The following is a 24,004-nucleotide window of genomic DNA, read 5'->3' on the forward strand; positions in this document are numbered from 1 at the left end:
TGTTGGCCCAAGTGAAACTTGAACAGAAAACTTGCTCAAGGTTTGCCCAACAGTTCGCTCAAGCCAATATTAGATTGGTTGTTCGCTTACAGCACACTTGCACCCGCTCAAGTGATAAACCTTGTTTGGTTAGATTATGACTTTCAATGCCATTTGCTATATATATATATATATATATATATATATATATATACATATATTATGTTTACGTTCATAGTGTATCAGATTGAATATAAAGAGGCAAGAAACAAAATAGAATATCTTGTAAGAGAGAAAAAACCATAGAAAGAGAGGTGAGATGTGTGTGAGTAGAACGAAGCTATTGTAACTCATTTGTATAATTGTGATCTCCTTTTAAATAAAATATCTTGTAGCTTTGTGAATATAGATACGTTGCTGAATCACATTAAATACTATGTGTTGTGTATATGCTTGATTCATGTATTTCTGTATTTATTTAGTTACCTCTTTCGTTTTTGTTGTGTGTGGATGCGGTATTTTTCACAACATTGACTTGCAACCCCTCGTACTTGCAAGCCCATCTGCAAGCTGTTTGCACTCTCTGTAGACATATTTGACATCAACTATCATATAATCACCTAGGTTAAGGACCTCCTCCCAAATTTTTAAAAAACAAAAAACCCATGGTAGTTGAAACTATGTAATCTACATAAACATTCTAGGCCACGTTTGAATATTGAGATGGGATGAAAAATTTGTAAATAATATTATTTATTATCTCTCTCAAATTGGACCTTGCAATTCAATTAAGAAATTAGAAAAAGATGTTAATCGTAATCTTATAACCTCTATTATGAGGCCTCTATAGTTGATGTTTAGCAATTATTAATTTTATAATTTAAAAAATAAGAATTTACCTAAATATCTCTCTCAAGCTCTTTTGAACATAGAAAATCTATAAATAATGCCTTAGAAAAGTTTTGAAATGTATTTTTTTTATTGACTTTCGTAAAATATTTGAGAGCTATACGCATAAAATTGCTAAGATATGATTCTCATTGGAGTCAATGAAAAGCTGATAAGTAAATCTAAAAAATTTATTTGAATATCAATTTAAAAGATTCTATTTTGGAACTTTGGTAAAGAAAAATTATAGTCATAATCCTTACATCACACATAATTTTTTATCTTCTTATTTTTTTTTCTCTTAATAAATATATGGTGTAAAGATGATGAGTAGAAGAATTCAATTAATTTAGCAGGAATAAAAAAAAAAAAAATTAAAGACTTGTTTAGATAGAGAAATGATCACATCTCATCTCATCATTACAACTTTTTTAAATATTCACACAAAATATAATAAACAATTCAATTTTTTCAAATTTCAAAATAATAATAATATTAAAAAATAATATTCTAATAATATTTTATTCAAATCATTTAAAACTATATAATCTCATCTTAATATCCAAACGAGCCATAAATGTGATGTGTATTGTGTAAGATAATGAGTAGCAAAATTAATTTGTAAAAAATTGTTTTGGTATTTATGTTTTTTATTTCTCACTGAAATCTAACAAACGATTAAAGATGTTTCAAGTGAAAATAAAAACTTGTATTTTTAACACATGATTTTTTTAACAAAATAATAATAAAAAAAATGTGTGCAGTAGTGTAGAAATGATAAGTAGATTTTTTTAAATTTTAACTTTCTCGGTTGCCATACATGCCGAGTTAAGAATTTCCAACATACATCCACTCATCTATGTTGATGGGATTTACACGTGCTGCACAGTAAAGAGAGAACTAAGAATTTTCACATTCTAACAGATATCCAGCCTACCTCCCTAGGAGGGGAAGGAGCTGGGTGGGCCGGAGAGAGGGTTTAGCCAGCCCCACTCCCCCACAACAACAACAAGAAGATTATTTCTCAGGTCCTCATTTTCATCCCCCCGTGTCTTGACAACCTTGGGCCTCGATGTACCACGCCTCAAAAGACCTTTTCCTCTGATCAGCGGATCCAAAAACAACCTCTTCAAACGTTGTCTTTTGGATTTAAGTAAATCATCATCTTCTGCAGCCAAGCTCTTGATGGGGAGTTGGGGGCTTCCAATATCTGTTGTCTCCATAATTCCACTAACCATCTTCAGGACTTCACTCATTGTGGGGCGTGATTTAGGTTGCCGAACCAAGCACCGGTTGGCTACGGTAGCCAACTTTTGAGCGCACTTGAGGGAGTATTTTCCTTGGAGTCTTGGGTCCAAAATCAGCTCAAACTTTCTTATATTAGAGAGGTGTGACTTCACCCAATCCAACATTTTCTGCTCATTCTTGGGGCGGTTTCCGTCAAAAGGGCGCCTGCCGGTAATGAGTTCATAAAGAAAAACACCATAACCCCAGACATCAATTTTTGATGTAAGATGTCCGGTTTGAATGTATTCAGGAGCCGCATATCCAATTGTTCCTACAACCTAACCAAAGTTTTGGAAAATTGGTTCCTCTGTTTCTATGAACTAGCCTTCATTCAGAGAGTGCATGAGTCCATAATGGTCACTGCAACAAGAAGAATAAAACATGCATGAATAGTTTAGACATACCGCAGTTGAGACATGACTTAATCCATCTGAAGGGCCCAGCCTGGCCAATCCGAAATCTGACAACTTTGCATTCCAATCTTCATCCAAAAGTATGTTTGAAGACTTAAAATCTCTAAAGATAATCTGCACCCATAACAAAGACGAGCAAGAAATAATCTCTAAAGATAATCCATAACAAAATTTTACAAAAGAGCAAGAAATAAAGACGAGCTATTAATGAATAATAGCTCATCTTAAAAGTGAAAAAGAAATAGCTTTTACTATAGTTCAGCAAATCTTATTTTCGACTCAAAAGAATGCAGGAGACCTGAAAATCCATTCCTTCATGGAGGTATGTTAAACCACGAGCAGCATCATGGGCTATTCTCATTCTTGTGGTCCATGAAAGAGGTGACTGAAATCGGTTTGATAAATGATCCTGCACACTTCTATTGGGCATGTATTCGTACACCAGCAGCCTCTGGATCCCTCTTTCATCATCCTCAGCACAGTAACCCAATAATTTAACAAGGTTTGGATGTTGGACAACCCCTAAAACGTTTACTTCATTCACCCACTCTTTATGGCCCTGTCAGACAAGATACATCTTAAAAACAGTAGATATTTTGAAATGCTACAAACACAGACATGGAATACGATAACATTAGTTTAAAAAAAGAAAAATCCCTGAAGTTTTTCATTTTAAACTTCACCAACAAGAGGGTGAGACAATATATGACAGAAACAGATCTGTATTGCCTTCGGTGCTGATATGTTTGTATTAAAAGTTTATTCCATTAACATGACAAACATACAAAAATGTCTGAAAATTTTCAAATTTTCCAGCATAGAACATCATACTAAGGATTATTGCAAAATCAGGTGCAGTAGAAGCATATTTTTAACTCAATACGAAAGAAGAGCAGGAAGAAGAAAACTTGCCTGCAATCCCCTTCGACTTAGTTGTTTAACGGCAACATCGATCTTTTTATGAGGATCCTCTGTGCTCCTGATCACACCCCTATATACACCACCAAACCCACCCTCTCCAAGCATGACGGAGCGGCTGAAATTCTTTGTGGCTGTCTTCAACTCCGAGAATGTGAATTCTCTAAGATTACTTTGTCTTTGAGACATGATTGCAAATGTCTTGACTGAGGATGCTGTGCTCAATTCTGAGACATTCTGAGAATTGAATTCGGAACCAGATCTCCTCATATCCTGGTCGGCCGACATGGATTTGGAAGTGGACCTAATGGAAATTAACTTGGTAGTCGTCGGTTCATCATGTTTCCCTTTGTTGGAGAAAAGAAAACACTTCATAGCCCCCTCAAAACCAATTGCTTCCCTGCAAATCCAACACCTGTGTCATGGTGGAAAACAACTTCCACTTCATTCCTATACTCTAGAACTTTCTTTCAGCATTGTTTTTACGGAACCCATGTTCCAAAATTGATCAATTATGTTTAATCCCCTTGCTATATTCCAAAGCAAGATAAAGGTGCCAGAACCCGTACAGTAAGAAGAAAGTCTTTGGGGACAATCAAGTTTTTGAAAACCTAGAATTCCATTTCCATTGTGACTCACCTGAATACCCATAATCCGGGAAAATCAATAATATCAAAAGTCAATTTCGGAAACTTAGCATGCTTAAACACAGAAAAGATAAAAGATACACTTGATATGATGAGCAGAAGAAGACGGCTTACCTCTCATATAAGTCCAATCGATAGAAATGAAGAAGAACTTCTGTAACATTCACAAAACTTAAATTTAAGAGCTTTCACGAGAAACCCAGAAACCAAGAACGCAGTAAAGTTTATCCAAGGGCATAACGAGCACTCCACGATCTGCGGGAAGTAAATACTACGCCCTGAAATTTAGCTCGCCAACCAAAAGGCCCATTAGATTAAAAAAAAGAAAAAAGAAGAAGTCAGCAAACAGCAAAAAAGAAAAAGAAAAAAGTGAGAGGGCGTGGACTCGGAAAGTAGAGGTGTGTGAAACAGATTTAGGGTGGAAGCGAAAACCGAGGGAGAAGAGAAGACCGATCGCTTTCTTCTGGAGAAAGGCACGGAGGAGGTATATCACGGAGACGAGTCTATCTCCCAAGTCTAAAGTATTTCAAATATTTTAAGAATTCTTCATGGATGATTTGTGAAATGTAGTTGGTACTCGGTAGTTGATGACAACCTAAACTAATAAAAAAAGACGACAAGAACTCGAAAATCTCGGTTTTAGAGAAGAACGAGGATGTAATTTCCTCTACACTCACAAAGCCAGTGCTAATTACGCACTGTATGTGCGTCTCTTGATATGCGAACTTGCGCAGTAACTCACCATGGCGCCAAGGATGCTTACAGAAGCGACTGATCTCTATGTACTGTCCGTAGTCAGTCTAAGCCCCACATTGGTTTGGTTTCCTTAAAAGGCGCGTCTCTTTATCTTTACCTTCATTTAAGACAATCATAGAAACATGTGTCCGTGTGTGCTTTGTAGTTTGTATGCTTCATTTGTATTCAGTTGGGACCATGATTTTCTTTCTTTTGGCGTTATGGGAAATTATGGGTCTTGGTGAGTGTTCCCACAGGCTTCAACTGCAAGATCGTGTCTCTGATTACATTCTCGTTGGTTAAGTTGAAGACGTTTCTATGTCCGCTTTCCATTAATGTCCGGCTTGATACAAAAATCTCAATAATTCATTTCATTCGATTATTATAATTTTTTAAAATTTTTACATAAAATATAATAAATAATTTAATTTTTTTAAATATTAAAATAATATTAATATTAAAAAATAATATTATAATAATATTTTATTTAAATTTTAACTTTTAAATTAATTCATTTTATTCTAAATTCTCAATTCACTATTCAAATCTTTTCTAAAACCGAAAAAATTGAAACAAACTTAACAAACTTAACATCTCAATTGAATGCTGAGTTCTGTTAAGAATCACTCTATGAAAAATTTAACCTACTTTTGAAGTTTTTAACTTTTAAATTGAATGAAGTTGGAGATTCAATGCCAAAAAAAAACATCCTCATGGCACGATCTTTGCCATCATCTTTGCTTGCAAGGTCTGCGAAACAAGATCTCTTTTGCGGTAATCATATGAGAAGGGGGTGGTGTGATTGGTATCATAACCTGCACCTGATTGCAGACCTTCTTAGTTCTTGGATGGTTTGAAGAACTGAGGAACACGACCTTCTTGGATGTACATGTCAATTTTAAGGTAGAAAATATTTTATACATCTCTCTTTTGCGTATTCATTTCAAAAAATAAGAAAAATCTAAAGCATCGTGCTAGTCGGTCACTTTTAAATAAAAAAAAATATATACAAAATTAATTAATAATAACTTTTTTTAAAATATTTAAAAAAATAAAATATACTAACAGTTAAATTCAAAGAGCAAATCCAAAGACAAACTAATATTTTCCAAATTGCGTACAGAAACCAATTTTTTCATAATTAACTTTACCTTTTTATAAAAAATTATGCGAGACATAATTAAGATCGTGTCTCTGTTTGCACGTGGAAGGTCTCGGAGCTTGTGATATGAATTAAACGACTGTCGTACGATGAACGAGAAAACTATCCACAGTGACGTTCATTGAATTGTTTGACTAGAAGGACAGCATTTGTTGTGCTATTTAATATGAATAATCTAGATACAGCTACGATTATGAAAGCGTGGACGTTTATTTTAAAAAATTTATTATTAAAATTTATTTATTTTATCAAATACGGACGCTTATATTTTTAAGATAATTTTACATACGTCGTATAATTATTTAAAAAAATAATTTTTTATATAAATTTTATAATTTTTTTATTTTTTTTAAAATGATTATATAATAATTATATAATTTACTATCACAAATATATATTTTTTTATATTCTAAATATCATTTCTCACTCGATGAAGAAGAAGGAGTTGGTAACGGGATTACGGGCTGGGTATTCATAGTTAGAAAGAAAGAAAGGAGGGGTGTTACTCCCACCGTTGGAAGCTTCCGCTGGTCCCGTTAGTGGTTTTAGAATTTTTTTTTTTTGTATTTTTTTTTATATATATATTTAACACATTTAAATATTTTTTAAAAATAAAAAAAAAATTATAATATTATTAAAAAATACTTACATAAGTGAAAAATAATAATAAAAAAATAAAAAATTGACAGCAGTAAAATCTAACGGTAGAAATAAATGATAAGAGTAGTATATTCCAAGAAAGAATTGTATATATTTAGAGCTTGGCTTCGTTCATAGTTCATACTAGTACTCTCCCACCCAGCTAAAGCCTATATTTATCAAATCCCAGAGTGCAAGAAGGATTTGTTTGTAGCAGAATCTATGGCGAGTCGTTGTGTTGCCTCCGCTTTGTCACTTCCTCTTCACAGCTTCGCCGCCAGAATTTCCATCGCATCTCTGGGTTGGCTCTCTTGCTCACCCAAGACCCGCCCCGAGCCACTCTCCATTACCAGAAGTTTCAGCGTCGTCGCACTTTCCACCTCAAGAAAACCTCTCGCAAAATCACTAAAGGGTAATCTTTTTCAATGCTACTTTCTAATTATGTCTTATTTCGTGGGCTTGTTTTATTTTCATTTCCATCTCTGTAGAATGATATGTATGTACGCAAATTAATACCAAGACTGAACTTTCGCTGGGATTTTAGTCACATGTGAGTTTTTCTGGGATTAAGATTCCCTAAGCTCATGGGAGACAGAAAAAAGAATGCCGGAGCTAATGGTGATAGAAAAACAAAGACTGAAATACAGGATAATAGTTTTTTTTTTTTTAAATGTCGGAACTTCTCCAATGCAGGGCTTCAGACCCAACCAGTAAACTCTGATCCCGTGCATCGCACCCTTGAAATTTTTTCTATCCGAAACTGGTTAAATAGCTGGCTTTCCACCGGGAGATGATGGCGTATGACCCAAATAATTGTTTGCACCTGTTGAATCTTGGATCTTGAAGAGAGTGATACCCAAGATAATTATTGAGGTGAAAGGGTGAAAATAAAGTATTCTAGATGTTTTTATTCAGCGAGGCATAAGAAAAGGTAGGAACACAAACAGTAAGGCTTCGTTGGCTTTAGGTGAAAGAAATCAATCAGAACGTAATATATGTTAGCCCCAATGGGCCAACACTGGAATTTCTTTTTGTTTTTAGATTCTTTGAGGTCTTTTTTTGTTTTGTTTTTTTGGGTGTCACCACACTGGTCTATGCATTATTCTAAAACAGCGTTATTATGGAATGCGAGTCGGATGTCAATTTTTTTCTATAGGTTTGGGTTCGTTCAGTCTGTAATTAAAAATATGGGAAAAGGAAAAGTAAAGTAAAATTGAATATTTTTTAGTACCATTTTCATTGAAACGAGCCCAATTATTATTTCGAAAGATATAATAAGAGAAACATAAAACTTGATTTAATCCCCTCTTCTTTTTCTCTTAAACCAGGATGATAGCTGTTGGCTATTTTACCTAGATCAATCACTGGCATATCACCCAATTTTAATTTGTTAAGCCATGATTTAAGTTCATGGTTCTGTAAAAACTGAAAGAAAGTATACTTTTGGCCTCTGTACAAGGACAAAATGAAGCAAATGAAAATTTCCCTTTCCTTGCTGAATGTTAATGCCATTTTTATTTAGGGTGCTATAGATGTCATGGAGTTTTGCTTCATCTTCCAAGACTTAGCCGTTTGGAAAAATAATCATCTGAAGATAAAATAATTTGGTGTTATTTATGCAACTTCTGATGTGTCGTTACATGTTGATAAAAAGGCATGGGGATGCCGACAAATGGTCGACAAATACTAGATGAACAAGCTTATGTATGAAGACTCGAAATTACTCTTATTTAGTACTTACCAAAAACATTAGTGCGACTTCTGAGGATATGAGTGTCAGATATGAATGTTTGTTGAGCCTAGTAGGGGAGGGTACCAGTTTGTTGAGCCTTTTTGTGGATTCTGAGGGCATCGAGGGAGAGGAGATGGGTAGCCCGTCACCATTACAGATGATCTCACCTCATATTGCACCTTGAGCATCAGATTGGGTATAAAAAAGTAGAGGAGCTTCATGGTTGGGTGGGAATTTCCTGTGAGGGCTATGAAGATCAGTTCATGGCTCTCCTAGTAGCCATGGAAGCTGGTCGATCTACGGTAATGAAGTTAGCTGTTAGAAAGGAGAGAGTTGAAATGATTGCAATGCCTCCATTAACTACATTAATAAGGAAGGAACTTCGGGGAGAGATAGAGCCAAAGAGAGGGACGCTTCCTTTGTTAATGAAGCCTAAAATACTGTCTTGGAATGTGAGAATGATTAATGACGTTAATAAACGCCTACGTATTAGATCCTTTTTCCGAAGTTGGAAAGTTGACATTGTATGCCTACAAGAAACTAAATTGACAGTTATTTCTCTTTGCATCATTATGAGTTTGTGGAGCTGTTTTCAAGTGGGATGGTATTATCTACCATCTAATGGAGCATCCAGGGGCATACTAGTTATGTGGGATAAAAGAATGGTGAAAAATATGGAAGATTTCTTGGGGGATTATGTGGTGATATGCTCGTTTAAGAATGTCATGGATGGATATCAGTGGGCTTTTGCAAGTGTTTATGGGCCTAATTTTGACCCGTCATGAAACTTTTTATGTAATGTGTTGGCTGGTATTAGCAGCATATGAGGCCTACCTTGGTGTATTGGAGGTGATTTCAACGTCACTCGTTTCCCGAGTGAGAGATCGGGTGTTTCGGGTTTCAACTCACCCATGGTAGATTTTTCTAACTTCATTTCTGAACAGAATTTACAGGATATCCCCCTTGCAGGTGGTTCCTTCACCTGGTCTAGCAACCGAGATCCTCCATCTTGGTTAAGGATAGACAGATTTCTAATCTCATCGGAATGGGAGGCACACTATCCAAATCTCATTTAGAAGAGACTACCCAAGTTGTGTTCAGATCAATTTCCGATTTTTCTGAATTGCGGGGGCATTAGAAGAGGCCCAAGGTACTTCAGATTTGAGAACATGTGGTTGAAGTCAGAGGGTTTTCTAGATAGAATAAGACAATGGTGGTCTTCTTACCATTTCCATGGCAATGCTAGTTATACGTTAGCTTGCAAATTTAAGTCTTTGAAAAAGGACTTGAAGGAGTGGAATACACAAGAGTTTGGTAATGTGGAAAGTCAAAAAACTGTTCTAATGGAGGAGCTTAAGGGCTTGGAGGGCGTGGAAGAGAAGAGATTTCTTTATGAAACTGAGCGGGCCCACAAATCCCAAGTGATTGTGGACATTGAACGGATGTCTCTTTTGGAAGAAATATCGTGGAGACAAAAATCACGAGCGTTATGGTTGAAGAAAGGGGATAGATGCAGCAAGTGGCCAACTCACATAGGCGAAACAATGCTATAGATACTTTGTTGATAGATGGGCGGTCTCATCCAACCATAACGAGATCTCAGACCACATTGTTAATTATTATGATAAGCTGTTTTCAGAATAATTTGAGTGGAGGCTGAGACTTGACGGGCTAGTTTTTTATGTTCTTGACTCGCAGGTTGTGGAACGTCTCGAAAGGCATTTTGAGGAGGTAGAGGTCAGGTCGGTGGTCAAGAGAATGGTGGGCGATAAAGCTCCAGGTCCCAATGGCTTCTCCATGGCCTTTTTTCATACTTGTTGGGATGTGCTTAAAGATGATATCATGGAAGTTTTCCATGAATTTCATGTAAGCGGGCGGTTCGAGAAAAGTCTCAATGCAACTTTCTTAGCATTCATTCCCAAGAAGCCCGGTGCTGTAGAAGTGAAATATTTTCGTCCCATTAGTTTGGTGGGTGGGCTATACAAAATTTTATCCAAAGTATTGGCGAACAAATTGAGTAAGGTGATTAAAGCTTGATTTTAAAACCTCAAAATGTATTTGTTCAAGGTGGGCAAATCCGTGATTCGGTACTTATAACTAACGAATGTCTGTAGAGTCACATTAAATCGGGAGAGCCGGGACTCCTATGTAAGTTAGACATGGAGAAAGCATATGATCACGTCAATTGGAGTTTCTTAATTTATATGCTTGAGAGATGCGGCTTTGGCACTAAATGGTGTTCCTGGATTCATCATTGTATCTCTACGGCCTGTTTCTCCGTATTGGTGAACGGTACGTCAAAATGTTTTTTAAAAGCTCTCGAGGTTTGCGACAAGGAGACCCTCTTTCTCCTTTTCTCTTTGTTTTTGTGACGGAAGCTTTCAGCAAGATGATATCAGGGGCGGTAGAGGGAGGGTTCATATCAGGATTCTCAGTAGGAGAGGCAAGTTCAGGTTCACTAAACATATCTCATTTATTGTTTGCTGATGATATATTAATCTTTTGTGAGGCCAACATGAGCAAATTCGAGCATTGAGGGCTCTATTACTATGTTTTAAAGCCATGTTAGGGTTGAAGGTGAATTTGGCTAAATCAGAGGTGGTGCTAGTGGGGTATGTACCCAATGTGGAGAGTTTGGCATCCATCTTGGAGTGCAAGATATCTCAGTTGCCTATGAAATATCTTGGTCTTCCATTGGGCGTAGCGTTCAAATCAAAATCTATATGGGATGATGTGTTAGAAAAAATGGAGAGGAAATTATCTGGTTGGAAGCGGATGTACTTATCCAAAGGAAGCCGGGTAACTCTCATAAAAAGCACTCTCTCGAACTTACCACTGTATTTCCTCTCATTATTTTCGCTCCCCGCCAAGGTGGCTCATCGCATGAAGAAACTTCAACGTGATTTTCTGTGGGGAGGGATCAAGGATGAGTTTAAATTTCACTTGGTCAAATGGGCCACAATTTGCTCCCCCATCAAAGAAGGAGGCTTGGGTATACGGATTTTGAAATCTTTCAACCAAGCCTTGCTTGGCAAATGGTTATGGAGATACCACCATGAGCGGGAGGCCTTGTGGCACACCGTCATTGCTTTGAAGCGCGGGGAATCATGGGGAGGCTGGTGTTCTAATGAGGTGAGTGGACCTCATGGAGTTGGGTTTTGGAAACATATTAGAAGAGGGTGAGACATTTATGTAGCACATACTAGCTTCAAAGTCGGAAACGGAGTGAAGGTAAAATTTTGGCATGACTTATGGTGCGGCGATCGGGCACTCAAGGATGTCTTTGCACAAGTTTATAGCTTAGCAAGAAGGAAAGAAGCATCAATAGTAGATTTAGTCACCTTTTCCAATTGCCCTTCCCAATGGAACCTCACTTTCCATAGAGATGCCCAAGATTGGGAGATGGAGGACTTTTCAGCCTTTTTTGACCTTGTGTACTCCATTCGTGTGGTGGGGGAAGGTGAAGATAAGATATATTGGCAACCCATTAAGAAGGGAGTTTTTATGGCCCGCTCTTTCTATCATTTCTTGAACATGCACAACTCAGCCCCGTTCTCATGGAAGAGTATTTGGAAGACAAATGCACCTCTAAAGGCAGCTTTTTTTGTATGGACAACCACTTTGGGAAAGATTCTTACTATAGATAACCTAAGAAAACATGTCATTATAGCTATGAATTGGTGTTATATGTGTAAGAAGAGCGGTGAGTCCGCTGACCATCTATTACTACATTGTGAGATTGCCATGACCTTGTGGTCCGAAGTCTTAGCACGAGTGGGATTAGCGTGGGTGATGCCGGAAAGGGTATGTGATTTTTTAGCCTCGTGGAGAGGTATTAGGGGCAACTCCCAAATTGCATCCATATGGAAGATGTTACCTATTTGTCTATAGTGATGCATTTGGAGGGAGCGGAACGCAATATGCTTTGAAGATCAAGAGAGATCAATGGAAGAGCTTAGAATTTTATTTTTCAATACTTTATTCCATTGGTCGATTGTAATTGATTTTCATGGCAAATATTTTCACGATTTCCTTGTATCTCTAAACTAGACATAAACTTGCTCATGTATATGTCCCGTATACTTGGGCATTTTTGTCTCTCTTTTGATCTATAAAAATTTGTTTACCGATCAAAAAAAAAAGATATGAATGTTTACTGTATACCACTTTTTGGCAGTGAGATCGGTGGCTACTCCTGCAGAAGGTGTTGCTGTCTTCGATGACATGGTTTCTGGGACTGAGAGAAAGTATTACATGCTTGGTGGCAAGGGAGGTGTAGGGAAGACAAGTTGTGCTGCCTCACTTGCAGTAAAATTTGCTAACAGTGGGCACCCCACTCTTGTGGTTTCCACTGATCCTGCACATTCCTTGAGTGATTCCTTTGCACAGGTGGAAAAGATTTTTTTTTTTTTTCTTGTTCTGCATTTAAGTATCTGCTAGCCAAGTAATCACTGAACTAATTGCATTGAGTTAGCATGCATCTATTATTTTACCCAGGACTTGGCTGGTGGAACATTGGTACCAGTTGAAGGTCCCGATGCCCCGTTGTTTGCTCTTGAGGTATACTGAAGCTTCCTGTATGTGTATCTTCCCTCTCTCACCCCCCTTGTTTATTATAAAACTTACTTTTGCTAGTATTTGTGGTGATGGTTTTGTTGTCACGTGTACTTAGTTAAATTAATTGGTTTAATTACAGATAAACCCTGAAAATGCTAGGGAAGAGTTCCGCAGTGCAGCTCAGAGAAATGGTGGAACTGGGGTAAAAGATTTCATGGATGGTATGGGCCTTGGAATGCTTGCAGAACAGGTGAAGCTCTATCTAGAGTTCTCGAGATTTTAACTTACATCAGTAGTTATCTTCCCCTGATAGAACTAGTAAAACAATACACCATGGATGTTCTCTATAGTTGAGCCTTTATCACAGCTAGAAATAACATGAGAATTTCATTTAACCAGAATTGAATTTAGTGGTTGTTCCTTGGTTTAATTTCTCTCTATTTGGTTAACTGACTAAGGTATCGTTTGGATTCGAAGATGAGTTGAGATGAGTTGAGATGGGTTGTGAATAGTAGTGAGATGAGTTGTAAATAGTAGTGAGATTTGTGAGTTAAAGTTGATGAATAATAATGAATAATAGTGAGATGAGTTAAGATGAGTTGAAATGAGTTGAGATGATTTGCGAATACAAACTGGGCCTAAGTGGTCTGTTGCATGCACATGCACACAAATAGACATGTTCACTTATGGTGCAAAAAGAGATTGGGTCTGAGCCACGAGGAAATTGGAAAAGTAATTTTTTCCTTCATAAATTTCTTTCAATCAGTTTTGGATGTATCCATCCTTAAGATGAATATATATATATATATATATATATATATATATATATAAGGAAAAGGAAAGAGAAAAATAAAGAAAGCGGAAAGTTTGTAAATCTGAGTGTATTTATTTCTGTGTTAACCCAGCCTTCGTCTCTTTGATTGAGATATTTTTTAACTGATGAAGTTAGGAGAGTTAAAACTAGGAGAGCTACTAGACACACCACCTCCTGGTTTGGATGAAGCTATTGCAATATCCAAGGTGCGTATTATATGCTATTCTTATTTTGCTTGGCTGTTTGCTCATTACATCTTTTTGGTTCCTTGCTTACTTGCTAACTACAAATCTGCCAGGTGATGCAATTTCTGGAATCACAAGAATATGGCATGTTTACTCGTATAGTATTTGATACTGCACCCACGGTGAGCACATAGCTATATTCTGTCACTTACTTTTTTAGATCATCCATTAAACTTGATGTCTTTCTCAGGGTCACACTTTGCGACTTTTGTCCTTGCCAGACTTCCTGGATGCATCTATAGGCAAGATATTGAAGGTAGGAACGTGAATGAAGTGTAAGGAAAATAAACAGAAATATTTTTTTTCCATGGAAAATTTAATACATGACATGACTATAAAAGTCAGAATTATCACAATGGGCAGAGAATGTAAACTTGCTGTGTCTTAGGCTTCTAGCAGAACAAATGATGTCCACAATGTTTTGGTACATAATTCCAGTATTCTTTTCTGGCGATTTTGACCTGTCATAAAAATTTCGATAATCAACTGTATTGCTTGACCAAGGATGGTTTCTGCCTCTTGCTGCGAACACAAAGCGACTAAACGACTTGTTTTCAGATCTTATAGCTTTTGATAAGATATTTTTAAACCAAGCGATTGCTATGTATTATTTCCACATGCATTTTTTTACTGGTAGGTAGGCCACACTTTAAACAATAATGTTCTTGCATCACTTTAAATTAAAATGAAATACACAGTGTTTGTATGGGTGTTTCCCATTTTAACTGTTTTTTTTTTAATTATTCACACTGGCTTTGGCAGCTTAAACAGAAAATAGCATCGGCCACCTCAGCCATCAAATCTGTTTTTGGGCAAGAAGAAACCCGGCAGGATACAGTAAGCCTGATTTACTAGGAATTGGTGTTATTCTCTCTTTTGATAGAGATTACAAAATATTCTAATTGGGCTTTAAAATACAGGCTGACAAATTAGAGCGTCTGCGGGAGAGGATGATAAAAGTGCGGGAGCTTTTTCGTGACACAGATTCAACCGAGTTTGTCATCGTAACAATCCCCACGGTAAAAATGCTAGAAGTACTTTCATGCTAGTTTGTTATGTCATCTAAATGGTATTTTGCTTCGTTTTGTACTTCCATTTGGTTTGAGTTTTGCTAAAGCGAAACTCAAGTAATGTTGGTTTACATAATTGTAGGATAGGCTGATAGCTGGTTGGCTGTTTATTTTATTTTAATTTTTTTCCATAGGTAATGGCGGTTAGTGAGTCGTCTAGGTTGCATGCCTCTTTGAAGAAGGAGAATGTTCCTGTAAAGAGGCTTATTGTTAATCAGATTCTTCCTCCGTCTACCTCAGACTGCAAATTCTGTGCTATGAAAAGGAAGGTAGTCATCAGTACCCTGTCCCATTGGTTGCGCTTATATTCTTTCAGTTCAGGATGAGTTGAGCGTAACTCTTATATAATGTGTCTAGTAATCTGTTTAATGCGAGAACTATCCAAACTGTGAACATTTGTTATTAGTATTACAATATTTGCAGGCCTAGGTGTGCAAGCTCCGTCACTTCCTTTGAAAAAAATGGATAAATTTGGGATCCACATTAAAAATTTATTTATTTAATGGTAGACCCCACTTTTTTTCAAAGAGTGTGCGTGAGGCTTGTACACTTTAAGACTATATCTAGCATTACTCGAGGTGGGAATGGAAAGAAAAATTATAGATGTTCCTTTTCAAATATTTCAGGATCAGATGCGTGCTCTTGATATAATTCAAGGTGATCCAGAACTCTCCCACTTGACTTTGATCCAGGCACCTCTGGTTGATATGGAGATTAGAGGTGTTCCAGCTCTCAGATTTTTGGGAGATATTATTTGGAAGTGACCATATAAACAATTTAGGTAACCTTTTCTCTGATCTTTTTGGTAGCTTTTCATATCGGAGAACCAACTTATGATCTTATCCTTTTGGATTGAGGAGAACCACATTTCAGTGAACTGAAACTTGGGATGCTTCTTCCCCCGCAGGGAAACTGAACCACTGGGGGATACTTATGGCCAGCTGCAATGCCAAGCACGGTTTATCACTTGGTAAGTTCATGAGTCAAGTATCTAAGCTCAGTGTAATGCCCCAAATTTTGAGTTTTGAGATGCTTGAAAACCGGGTGCTTCGCTGCCCCGAGTATAGTTTTGGGTGGGTCCCACAATTCTTCTTGGGCCCCAAATCTTTGTTATATTTTTATTTTCTTATAGCCTTTGAGGTTGGTAATGCTTGCACATATCCTCAAAACTCGTAACACACACACCAAACTGATTTATTTACTTACTATAATGGGGACTAAAATCAGTTATACGAAATGCATTATTAATCTCAAACAAATCATTGTCAATCCATCCGTTTGGATTCCAGAACATGCCGGAGACGGTGAAAATTCCCACCAGACATAGCCATCAGGACCTTCCTTGCCCATTATACCATGTTGGTAACGTGTTTGGCGCTCTCTCTACCAACGCTATTGGACGTCCCTTCCAACTCTTTTTGAGTTTTTGTTATTTTGTGCTTAATTGGAGGTCAATAGATTTTTGAGTGTTAGGTTCTCTATCTAAAACATGGAATACTTGAAGTGTGGATCAAGGAACATGTTAACGAATTTGCAGAGCTTGTTTGTTACCCATTAATAAGCAACAACAATAGGATAATTGTGTTTCCTTTCTCGACAAAAATAAGATTTTCGTCCCAGATTGTGCTTAATCCCATATAATCTCAGCAATGAATTAAAAGTATATTAATCTTCTAAAAAACATTTGTACATCACAATGGGGGTATGGTCACTCTTTTATTTTTTTAAAAAAAACATATGTACATCGCAATAAAGCTACCAGAAAATAATGATGATGATGATGATGATGATGATGATGATAATCAAGTTCTGATTAATTTTTTCTATATTTAACAGATGAAATGAAATATAAGAATTTGACATGCCAACATTCCTTAGATTTTATTTATTAAATAATGTAAAACTGATTTACATGCGGGGATTCTAAAGGATTCTTGACATACGTCTCTTATTAATCAAGGCTTCAGAAGAACATGCTGTTAGTTGGGCGAGAAGTAATTTGGTTAAAGAGTTTTTACACGACGCCAACCAACTCCCCCACCACCTCCCGAAACTTGTTTGCAATAATCTTCACAGGCTTTTCCACATGCCTCAAGGGTTGCGCCTTTTTCCCTCATGCATACAGGCATGCACTCCTTGGCACATTCAGATAGCGCATCACTCACACTTGCACACGCCATTACAACCAGCATCGAGATGAGGAGCACGGCCGGGGTTTTCTTTGTGGCCATCTTACCTGTTATTTTCCTTCCTTTCTTTTTTTCCCTCAAAAGAAAAATAGAATGGGATAGGGAGAAGAAATAAATTTGTAGTATTTTTTAGGTTCTATATAAAGAGTATTCGGTTACACCCATGGCCAAAAATAGAAATGGTTTGGAGCAAAACACGGAGTAATGTGGTGACGACAAGGGATGGATGTTTTAAGTGTTTTCTAAATAAAGGTCATGATATAGGGAATACTCTTTGCCTGAGGAGAGCTTGCCCATTAATCGAGTACTTGTGGTCCTGTTATTTTTATTATTATTTTGGGAACATTGGTGACATCGAACCTTCCGCTTACGAGCAGATGACATAACTGCTAATATTGCAAGATTTATTTTGCAGCTTCCATCCTCCTTTAGTATCAAAAAGAAAAAGGGCAGAATTCCAGACATCAAACCTAAATATCTGAGTAAAATATCCCGACGAAATTGACCACAGTATGTATAAAGACCAAAGAACAGCATAAGTGCAAAGTAGCGGAATAGGGCCAGATTTATATAGAAAAGTATCAAACTCAGCAGAATTTAGTAGCGTGATGGAAAAATCCCACAAATAACTCGGTACTTAATTGTGGATAATAACCACAAACAAATTTAACGTTTAAAACAAACTAGACTACTTCACCGGATACATGGCTTCAGAAGGCTATAAAAGCATCCTGTCGTAATAACCTTTGGAGGTAATTAATTACTTAAGGAATTTGAACCAACCACAAAATGCAAAAGGATAAGGTGCCGCATGCTGCTGCTATAAATGAGCTTAGCTGAAATCAGGCTTTTCCGGATAAGTGCAGCCTGACCTTTGGATTATAACATTCGCTGCATAGCAACCAGCTCTAACACATTCTTCAATTGGCTTCTCCAGTACCAGCTGCGACAAAAATCCCCCAACAAATGCATCCCCTGCCACAGAAAGAGAAATTATGTATGTAAAGCCATGAAGATGTCAAAAACTCAATAGGTTCCCCCCCCCCCCCCCCCCCCCCCCCCCCCCCCCCCCCCCCCATATGAGTCCCAGACCAGTATCCCTTACCACATTCAGAAATTTAAATTATAATATCAATGTAATTAAAGAACTCAAACCTACAGTACTAAGTTTTTTTTTTTTATGGTCTTTTCAAAGTTCCACCTTCAGAGTTTCACAAAAAAGAAAATAATAAGGCAGAAGAGCATGATGCCAACTAACATCATCTATTTTGAATTTCTATGGAAAAAAGTCACCAATTTGTCAGATTAAATAACCAAGCTCAAATAGAGCAAATACCTGCTCCATTGGTATCAACCAGCTTCTCCTTGGGTAGCCTGATCACAGGAAATAATTTCACCTTCCCATCCTCAGCAACTACAACAGGATCAGCACCTTGAGTGATAACAGTAATCCTCTTGTGTGTTCCTGATGCCTTTTGTAACTGGGAAATCTTTATAGCAATCTCCTCGACATTATCATTCTGATTATAAAAAATACAAGAATGAGGTAACTTGTTGGGGGATTATATAAGTAAAGTTCACAGCTTTGCAGCCAAACACCCAATGATGATTACCTCCCAGCCATGAACCTTTGAGAAGGTTCTTGCTTCTGTCTCATTTCCAAAAACATAATCTACATAACTGTACCCAAAAAGCATGTCAGTCTCAACCATAACAACATCATGAATAGGGGAAAGGGCAGAGTGAAACTCACGGCAAAGCTTGCAGTTGCACATCCTTGAAAAACTCACAGATGAATGGGGCTGAAAGGTTCATCAGAAACACCTGCAAACATTAAGAGGTTAACTGGAGCAACTGCAAAATAATACTTAGAAAATGAAAATCTAAATACATTAGCGGTACCTTGTTGGTGGCAGTTGCATGTTTGCCAACTAGTTGAATGGACTCGGGGGACACGGTAAGGAAAAAGCCAGCAATATAGATGTATTTTGCTTTCTCCACTGTTCAAATGGGGGATTATAAAAGGTGAGTTTGAGATGGCTAGACACTATGCAAAGAGGTGAAGGAAGAGATAGCAGGGAAGAAGTACCAAGTGACCAAATTTCTGGTCGCTTCAAGTGGTCAGATTTGTAACAATTTGCGGCTGACAAGTTAGCAATAAGTGACCTGGATCACAAGACATTTTTTTTTATAAGTAAAAATTTATTAATATTAATAGACCTGCATCGCAATACATTCAATCCAGCAAAATTCAACCTACAACAAAATGAGCAGAAATCAAACAGATGAAAAGCTGGTGCCTGTATTACAACATACTACAGCCAATTTAAGCTTGATGGGATCCATGAGTTTGGAACGAAAATGCAGGACATGGCCTAATCATATAGGCTAGAAGATGACAAAAATATCAATGAGGATAGCCCTGCATACAGATTGTAGATTATTTGGAGGACAATAAATTATCTAGTATTTGATTCATGCAAGCAGAAACACCACAATAGGCTCTCCCGGAAACATGACCGAACAAACTCTTCCAGAACAGCTGCCGCCCCACAAGGAGTTGCAGTGACATGCCAAGCACTAAAGTAATGATAACTGAAGACTGACTACAAAAAGATGAGCATGATCCCTAAAAAGTTTTAGGAATTATCTGGCAGCAGAGAAGCATCTGCTTGGACTTGAATAACCAATCAATTACATTACTATATCTGGATATTAATAATATAACATATTCAAAAGATCCATGTCATTTATAAATGAAACAGAAGAATGAAAGGAATACAATCATGCTGAAAAACAACTATACAATCATCACTGAGAAGATTTATTTTTTTTATCCGCACCAGGTGTCTAGAATAAAACCCCAACTAATCTTGTGGGTGCACATGCCCTCGGCAAAGAGTTTTCCAGAAGTGCACCTTGGATAATTCAAGGGGAAATTCCCCAAGTCTGCTAGCCCCAAGAAATTATTTGCACCCAAGGGTTAGACCTACAAGGAGCAACCACCAAGACAAAGGCTCTTACCACTTGAGCCTGAGAAGAATTTTTTACCATAGGCTAAATATATATTTCAAGTTTCAATGGGAAACGAAAATTATAAACAAGGTTCTAACTTATAAAAAAAAATTATAAACAAGGTCCTTGAAAGATTGTTAGATTCCATGACAAGGCTAACAGCACAAACAACCAAAACTAAGCAAACAATATGCAAATGTCCATTGTTACTGTGGCTAATGGTTCCTAAAAGATCATTGTACAATTGGTTGATGAGCAGAAGAACCAACTTCTATGCAAAAATTGCACAGGGAATTAAAGATGCATAAAAGGAAACAAGTGGAAAATTAGAGCATCCGGCAAAATCAAGCATGAAAGGAATTAAGAGTGGGCAAGACTTAGAACTGACCTCTCACCACCAACTACACAAACAGCACATGTTCCTGTTGGTGTTGATTCATCCTCATAATAATTTACCTGATTACATTAATCGACCTCCTTGAGACAAGAATGTGAAAATCCAGCAGAGAGAGGGGGAGGTCCAAGATGTAGAGAACTCACATTAACACCAGCTAGTTTTGAGTTACTTTTCATCTGCTCTCCGAACTTGTCTTTTCCAATGGAACCGATGTAACTGGTTGCACCAGGAATTTGAAGCATCCACTGGAAGACACAGAAAAAGGGGGAAAAGCAAGAAGTTTCATATAATAAAAATTTAGTTAAAAAAGTAAAATATCCTATCTTATAGAATGGAGACAGACCTGGGCAACTCTGATTGAATTTTGTGTAGCACCTAAGGTGGCACAAAACGTAAAGCTCATTACTCATTAGAGAACCAATCATGAAAAAAAAAAGATAGATAAAGGGATCATTATATGGTAATTTCATTCAGCAATATCAAAGATGACACCATCAGAGATTCAAATCATAAATTAATCAAATTACCCCCGGCAATATACTCCACATTATACTTGGAAGCCATTTCTTCGTACCTTCAAATATTTACGAAAAAAAATTGGTTCAGTTTATGTGGCATTTCAACAGTTAGCAAAGGCAGTAACAGATAATCATCCTACAGTTGGATGTGACATCACAAAGAATGTTAGACAATGTTGCACATAATACAGGAAACAAAATATCATTCCCCATATTGGACAAATCCATAGCCTATCATATTAATTTTTGGGAGGTAAAAAAAAGGTTGGTATGAATATATTGGGGGCCATTCAGGGCAGAGGAAATTGTAGTGTTTATAAAATGAATAAAATAAAATAAAGAAGAACCTAGAAACAGACACGCATGCACAAGTGCATATACATTTTTATTTTCTTGTATATACGCACTTGTTTGTGTGTGTGTATCAATGAATGAAACAGAATACAAAAGAAACTTACATGGGCAAGTGCTTGTCCTCGGCAAGAATAGCATTGTTCAACTTGATGTCATACCTGTTAAAAAAACAAATAACCAATTAGTTACAAATACCAAAATACAACTACAATATACTATCATAAATGAGCAAAATATTGAAGAAACAAAAATGTAAAGTAAGCATGCCAACACAAAATATCAACTGCATATATTCTTGCAGCTTCAAATAATATCAGGGTGTGTGTGTTCTTGTAGATATTTTTAAACTCTAAACAAATGCAAGCATTAAAGCAATCTTCAACTAAAGTGACCTGCAAAATACGGAGCAATATCTTGAATTGTTTTGAAATGCACTTTCCGTCAATACAGATCCTTGCTTGGTAACTTTATTATAGGGAAACGGTTTCAACTCAGACTTGGTTTCCGAATTCCGGGAATGAAAATAAATCAAGAAAAAATTCTGATTCGTATTATATTTTATTTGCTTTCTCATTTTCGGGAAACAAATGCAATGGAGATATGAAATACCATGATTTATTTGTTTTTCCTTCGTTTTTTTAAGCATACAAACGTGGGGAGACGGCATTGGATATTAGGGGAAAAACGAACAGAGATGTCACTACAACCAAATCCATAATTAAAGCAATCAGATCTACACCGTTCTGCCCTGTTCAAGCCAATATCAATGAACGCTTGGGGACGAGAATCACAGCGCCGGAATGAACTACGATGATTTCATTGTTTTTGTCCGTCTTTCTTAGCACACAAACGCGGCAAAACCGCATTGAACATAGAGGAAACAAAGGAACAGATGTCACTATAACCAAATCCAGAATTAAAGCAATCAGATCTACGCCGTTCTGGCCTATTCAGGCAAGTATCATTGAACATTCTAGGACGAGAATCACATAATATACGATCAGAGTACCATAAGAACCGCTTTTTTTAATGAGATCAGTAAGAAACCGGGCGCATCATACAAATCGCTCTTTCTTCGATTGAAACAAACGTGTCATTTCTTAGGATCTCACATTTCACGTTATATTTTTATATTCTGTGTTGTGAAATATGCGTTTCGCTTTTCCTACATATTACGGGAAACCAAACGGAGGGTTGAGAATTAGATTTGGTAGAATTGAGAGAGATGGGACTTACTTTTCCAGGAAACTCTCGTCCACGACAGCTGAAATGTCAAGAAGGGGATTTCCCATTCCCAGTAGAATTCCCTCGTGCGCCATCGAACCAGACTTTGATTGTTTTCAGAGAGCGAGCGCGAAAGCGAGAGAGTGAGAGACAAGGGGGGGGGGGGAGCTGAGTTAGGTTTTGAGTGGGTATTTATAGTAACGTTACTTGAGGAATTCGTAGGGTGAGATGGCTCTGTTGTCACCAACCTTGTCACCAACCCCACCCCCGCTCTGAACGTTGCAGCAAGTATTAAGGCTGCGTTTGGTAATCACTCCGATATTATTTCATATTTTATTATTATTATTTACTTATTTTTACTTACTATACATTATTATTTAATATTTTATTTTTATTTATCATTTTTATTTTTATTTACAGATAACTTCTCAGCCCAAATCTAGCAGACAACTAAAATGGTTTATACCACGTATCAATTCATACAACATAATAAAGATTTAAATCTTGATATAATTCTTCTTATAAATTATCTCATTATCTATATAAATGGTATGTAATATAAAGATATTTAAATAAAATTATTTTTTAAAAAAATAATTGGCCTTTGCAAAACTTTATTATTAAAAAATTTACAAACTTAAGTGATTTAGGACTTTTTTAGACACTCAAAATATATTAAAATTTTATAAATAATAGTGAAATTATTTGAGATAAAATATTTTATTGAATTTTGAAAAATGAAAGAGAGAAAGTTGGATAATATATTATAAAGTTAAAAAAATTATTTTTATTTTAAAGTTTGTGAAAGTTAGATTGATTTTTATATTTTATTTTGAAATTTGTAAAAGTTGTATTGATTTTTATATTTAGATAATAATTAGGTAATGATTAAATTAAAACATTAAAGATTTAAAATTAAAATATATTTTATACTTGAATGATGTTTGAAAATAAATTATGAGAAGTTTAGAGAATTTTAAAAATTCTTTATCTCATCTCGTGTTATAAATCGCTTTAGAGTATTTATAAAATTTTATAACTTTTTTAATAAAATAAATTAGACGTATTATATTAAATTACGGAAATCTACGTGTAAACCTGCATCACTTAATAAAGTTTTCTTCAACGTTTAATTATTTTGAAGTGAAAATTAATATCGAAACTCGAATCTATCACTTTTGCCATATGAAAAGAAATAAATATATATATAACAATAAAATT

At 36.3% G+C, this 24,004-nt stretch overlaps 3 protein-coding genes across 12 annotated transcripts; 1 reads left to right on the plus strand and 2 right to left on the minus strand.

Moving 5' to 3' along the window:
• Positions 1 to 1,700: 1,700 nt before the first annotated feature.
• LOC121247237 (serine/threonine-protein kinase PCRK1-like) lies at positions 1,701 to 4,936 on the minus strand. 6 transcript variants are annotated; one of them, XM_041145611.1, is made up of 6 exons: positions 4,247 to 4,936; positions 4,055 to 4,124; positions 3,480 to 3,885; positions 2,866 to 3,126; positions 2,559 to 2,681; positions 1,701 to 2,432 (listed from the first exon to the last, which is right to left on the minus strand). In XM_041145611.1, the coding sequence occupies exons 3-6, from the start codon at positions 3,858 to 3,860 to the stop codon at positions 1,809 to 1,811; spliced, it is 1,389 nt and encodes a 462-aa protein (XP_041001545.1). In that variant the 5' UTR covers positions 3,861 to 3,885; positions 4,055 to 4,124; positions 4,247 to 4,936; the 3' UTR covers positions 1,701 to 1,808. The 6 variants fall into 6 exon arrangements, with proteins under 6 accessions (XP_041001545.1, XP_041001546.1, XP_041001544.1 ...); XM_041145612.1 differs by lacking the exon at positions 4,055 to 4,124 and having other exon boundaries at positions 3,480 to 3,900; positions 4,247 to 4,410; positions 4,583 to 4,935; XM_041145610.1 differs by having other exon boundaries at positions 3,480 to 3,900; positions 4,247 to 4,935.
• A 1,834-nt stretch (positions 4,937 to 6,770) lies between these two features.
• On the plus strand, positions 6,771 to 16,207 carry LOC121247213 (ATPase GET3B-like). Of its 5 annotated transcripts, none has more exons than XM_041145583.1 (12): positions 6,771 to 7,080; positions 12,578 to 12,789; positions 12,871 to 12,960; positions 13,097 to 13,207; positions 13,903 to 13,977; positions 14,070 to 14,138; positions 14,207 to 14,272; positions 14,779 to 14,853; positions 14,937 to 15,035; positions 15,221 to 15,355; positions 15,713 to 15,867; positions 15,960 to 16,207. In XM_041145583.1, the coding sequence occupies exons 1-11, from the start codon at positions 6,891 to 6,893 to the stop codon at positions 15,848 to 15,850; spliced, it is 1,260 nt and encodes a 419-aa protein (XP_041001517.1). In that variant the 5' UTR covers positions 6,771 to 6,890; the 3' UTR covers positions 15,851 to 15,867; positions 15,960 to 16,207. The 5 variants fall into 5 exon arrangements, with proteins under 5 accessions (XP_041001517.1, XP_041001516.1, XP_041001518.1 ...); XM_041145582.1 differs by having other exon boundaries at positions 15,994 to 16,207; XM_041145584.1 differs by having other exon boundaries at positions 15,713 to 15,866; positions 15,990 to 16,207.
• A 1,615-nt stretch (positions 16,208 to 17,822) lies between these two features.
• On the minus strand, positions 17,823 to 22,987 carry LOC121246896 (adenosine kinase 2-like). Its single transcript, XM_041145208.1, has 12 exons — positions 22,796 to 22,987; positions 21,664 to 21,717; positions 21,215 to 21,261; positions 21,031 to 21,062; positions 20,831 to 20,932; positions 20,679 to 20,746; positions 19,365 to 19,441; positions 19,178 to 19,275; positions 19,029 to 19,099; positions 18,889 to 18,955; positions 18,612 to 18,795; positions 17,823 to 18,250 (listed from the first exon to the last, which is right to left on the minus strand). Exons 1-12 carry the CDS (start codon positions 22,876 to 22,878, stop codon positions 18,108 to 18,110), a joined length of 1,026 nt encoding a protein of 341 aa, XP_041001142.1. The 5' UTR covers positions 22,879 to 22,987; the 3' UTR covers positions 17,823 to 18,107.
• Between the last annotated feature and the right edge of the window lie 1,017 nt (positions 22,988 to 24,004).

Source organism: Juglans microcarpa x Juglans regia, chromosome 1S (assembly GCF_004785595.1).
Source record: "Juglans microcarpa x Juglans regia isolate MS1-56 chromosome 1S, Jm3101_v1.0, whole genome shotgun sequence".
Classification (NCBI taxonomy): domain Eukaryota; kingdom Viridiplantae; phylum Streptophyta; class Magnoliopsida; order Fagales; family Juglandaceae; genus Juglans; species Juglans microcarpa x Juglans regia.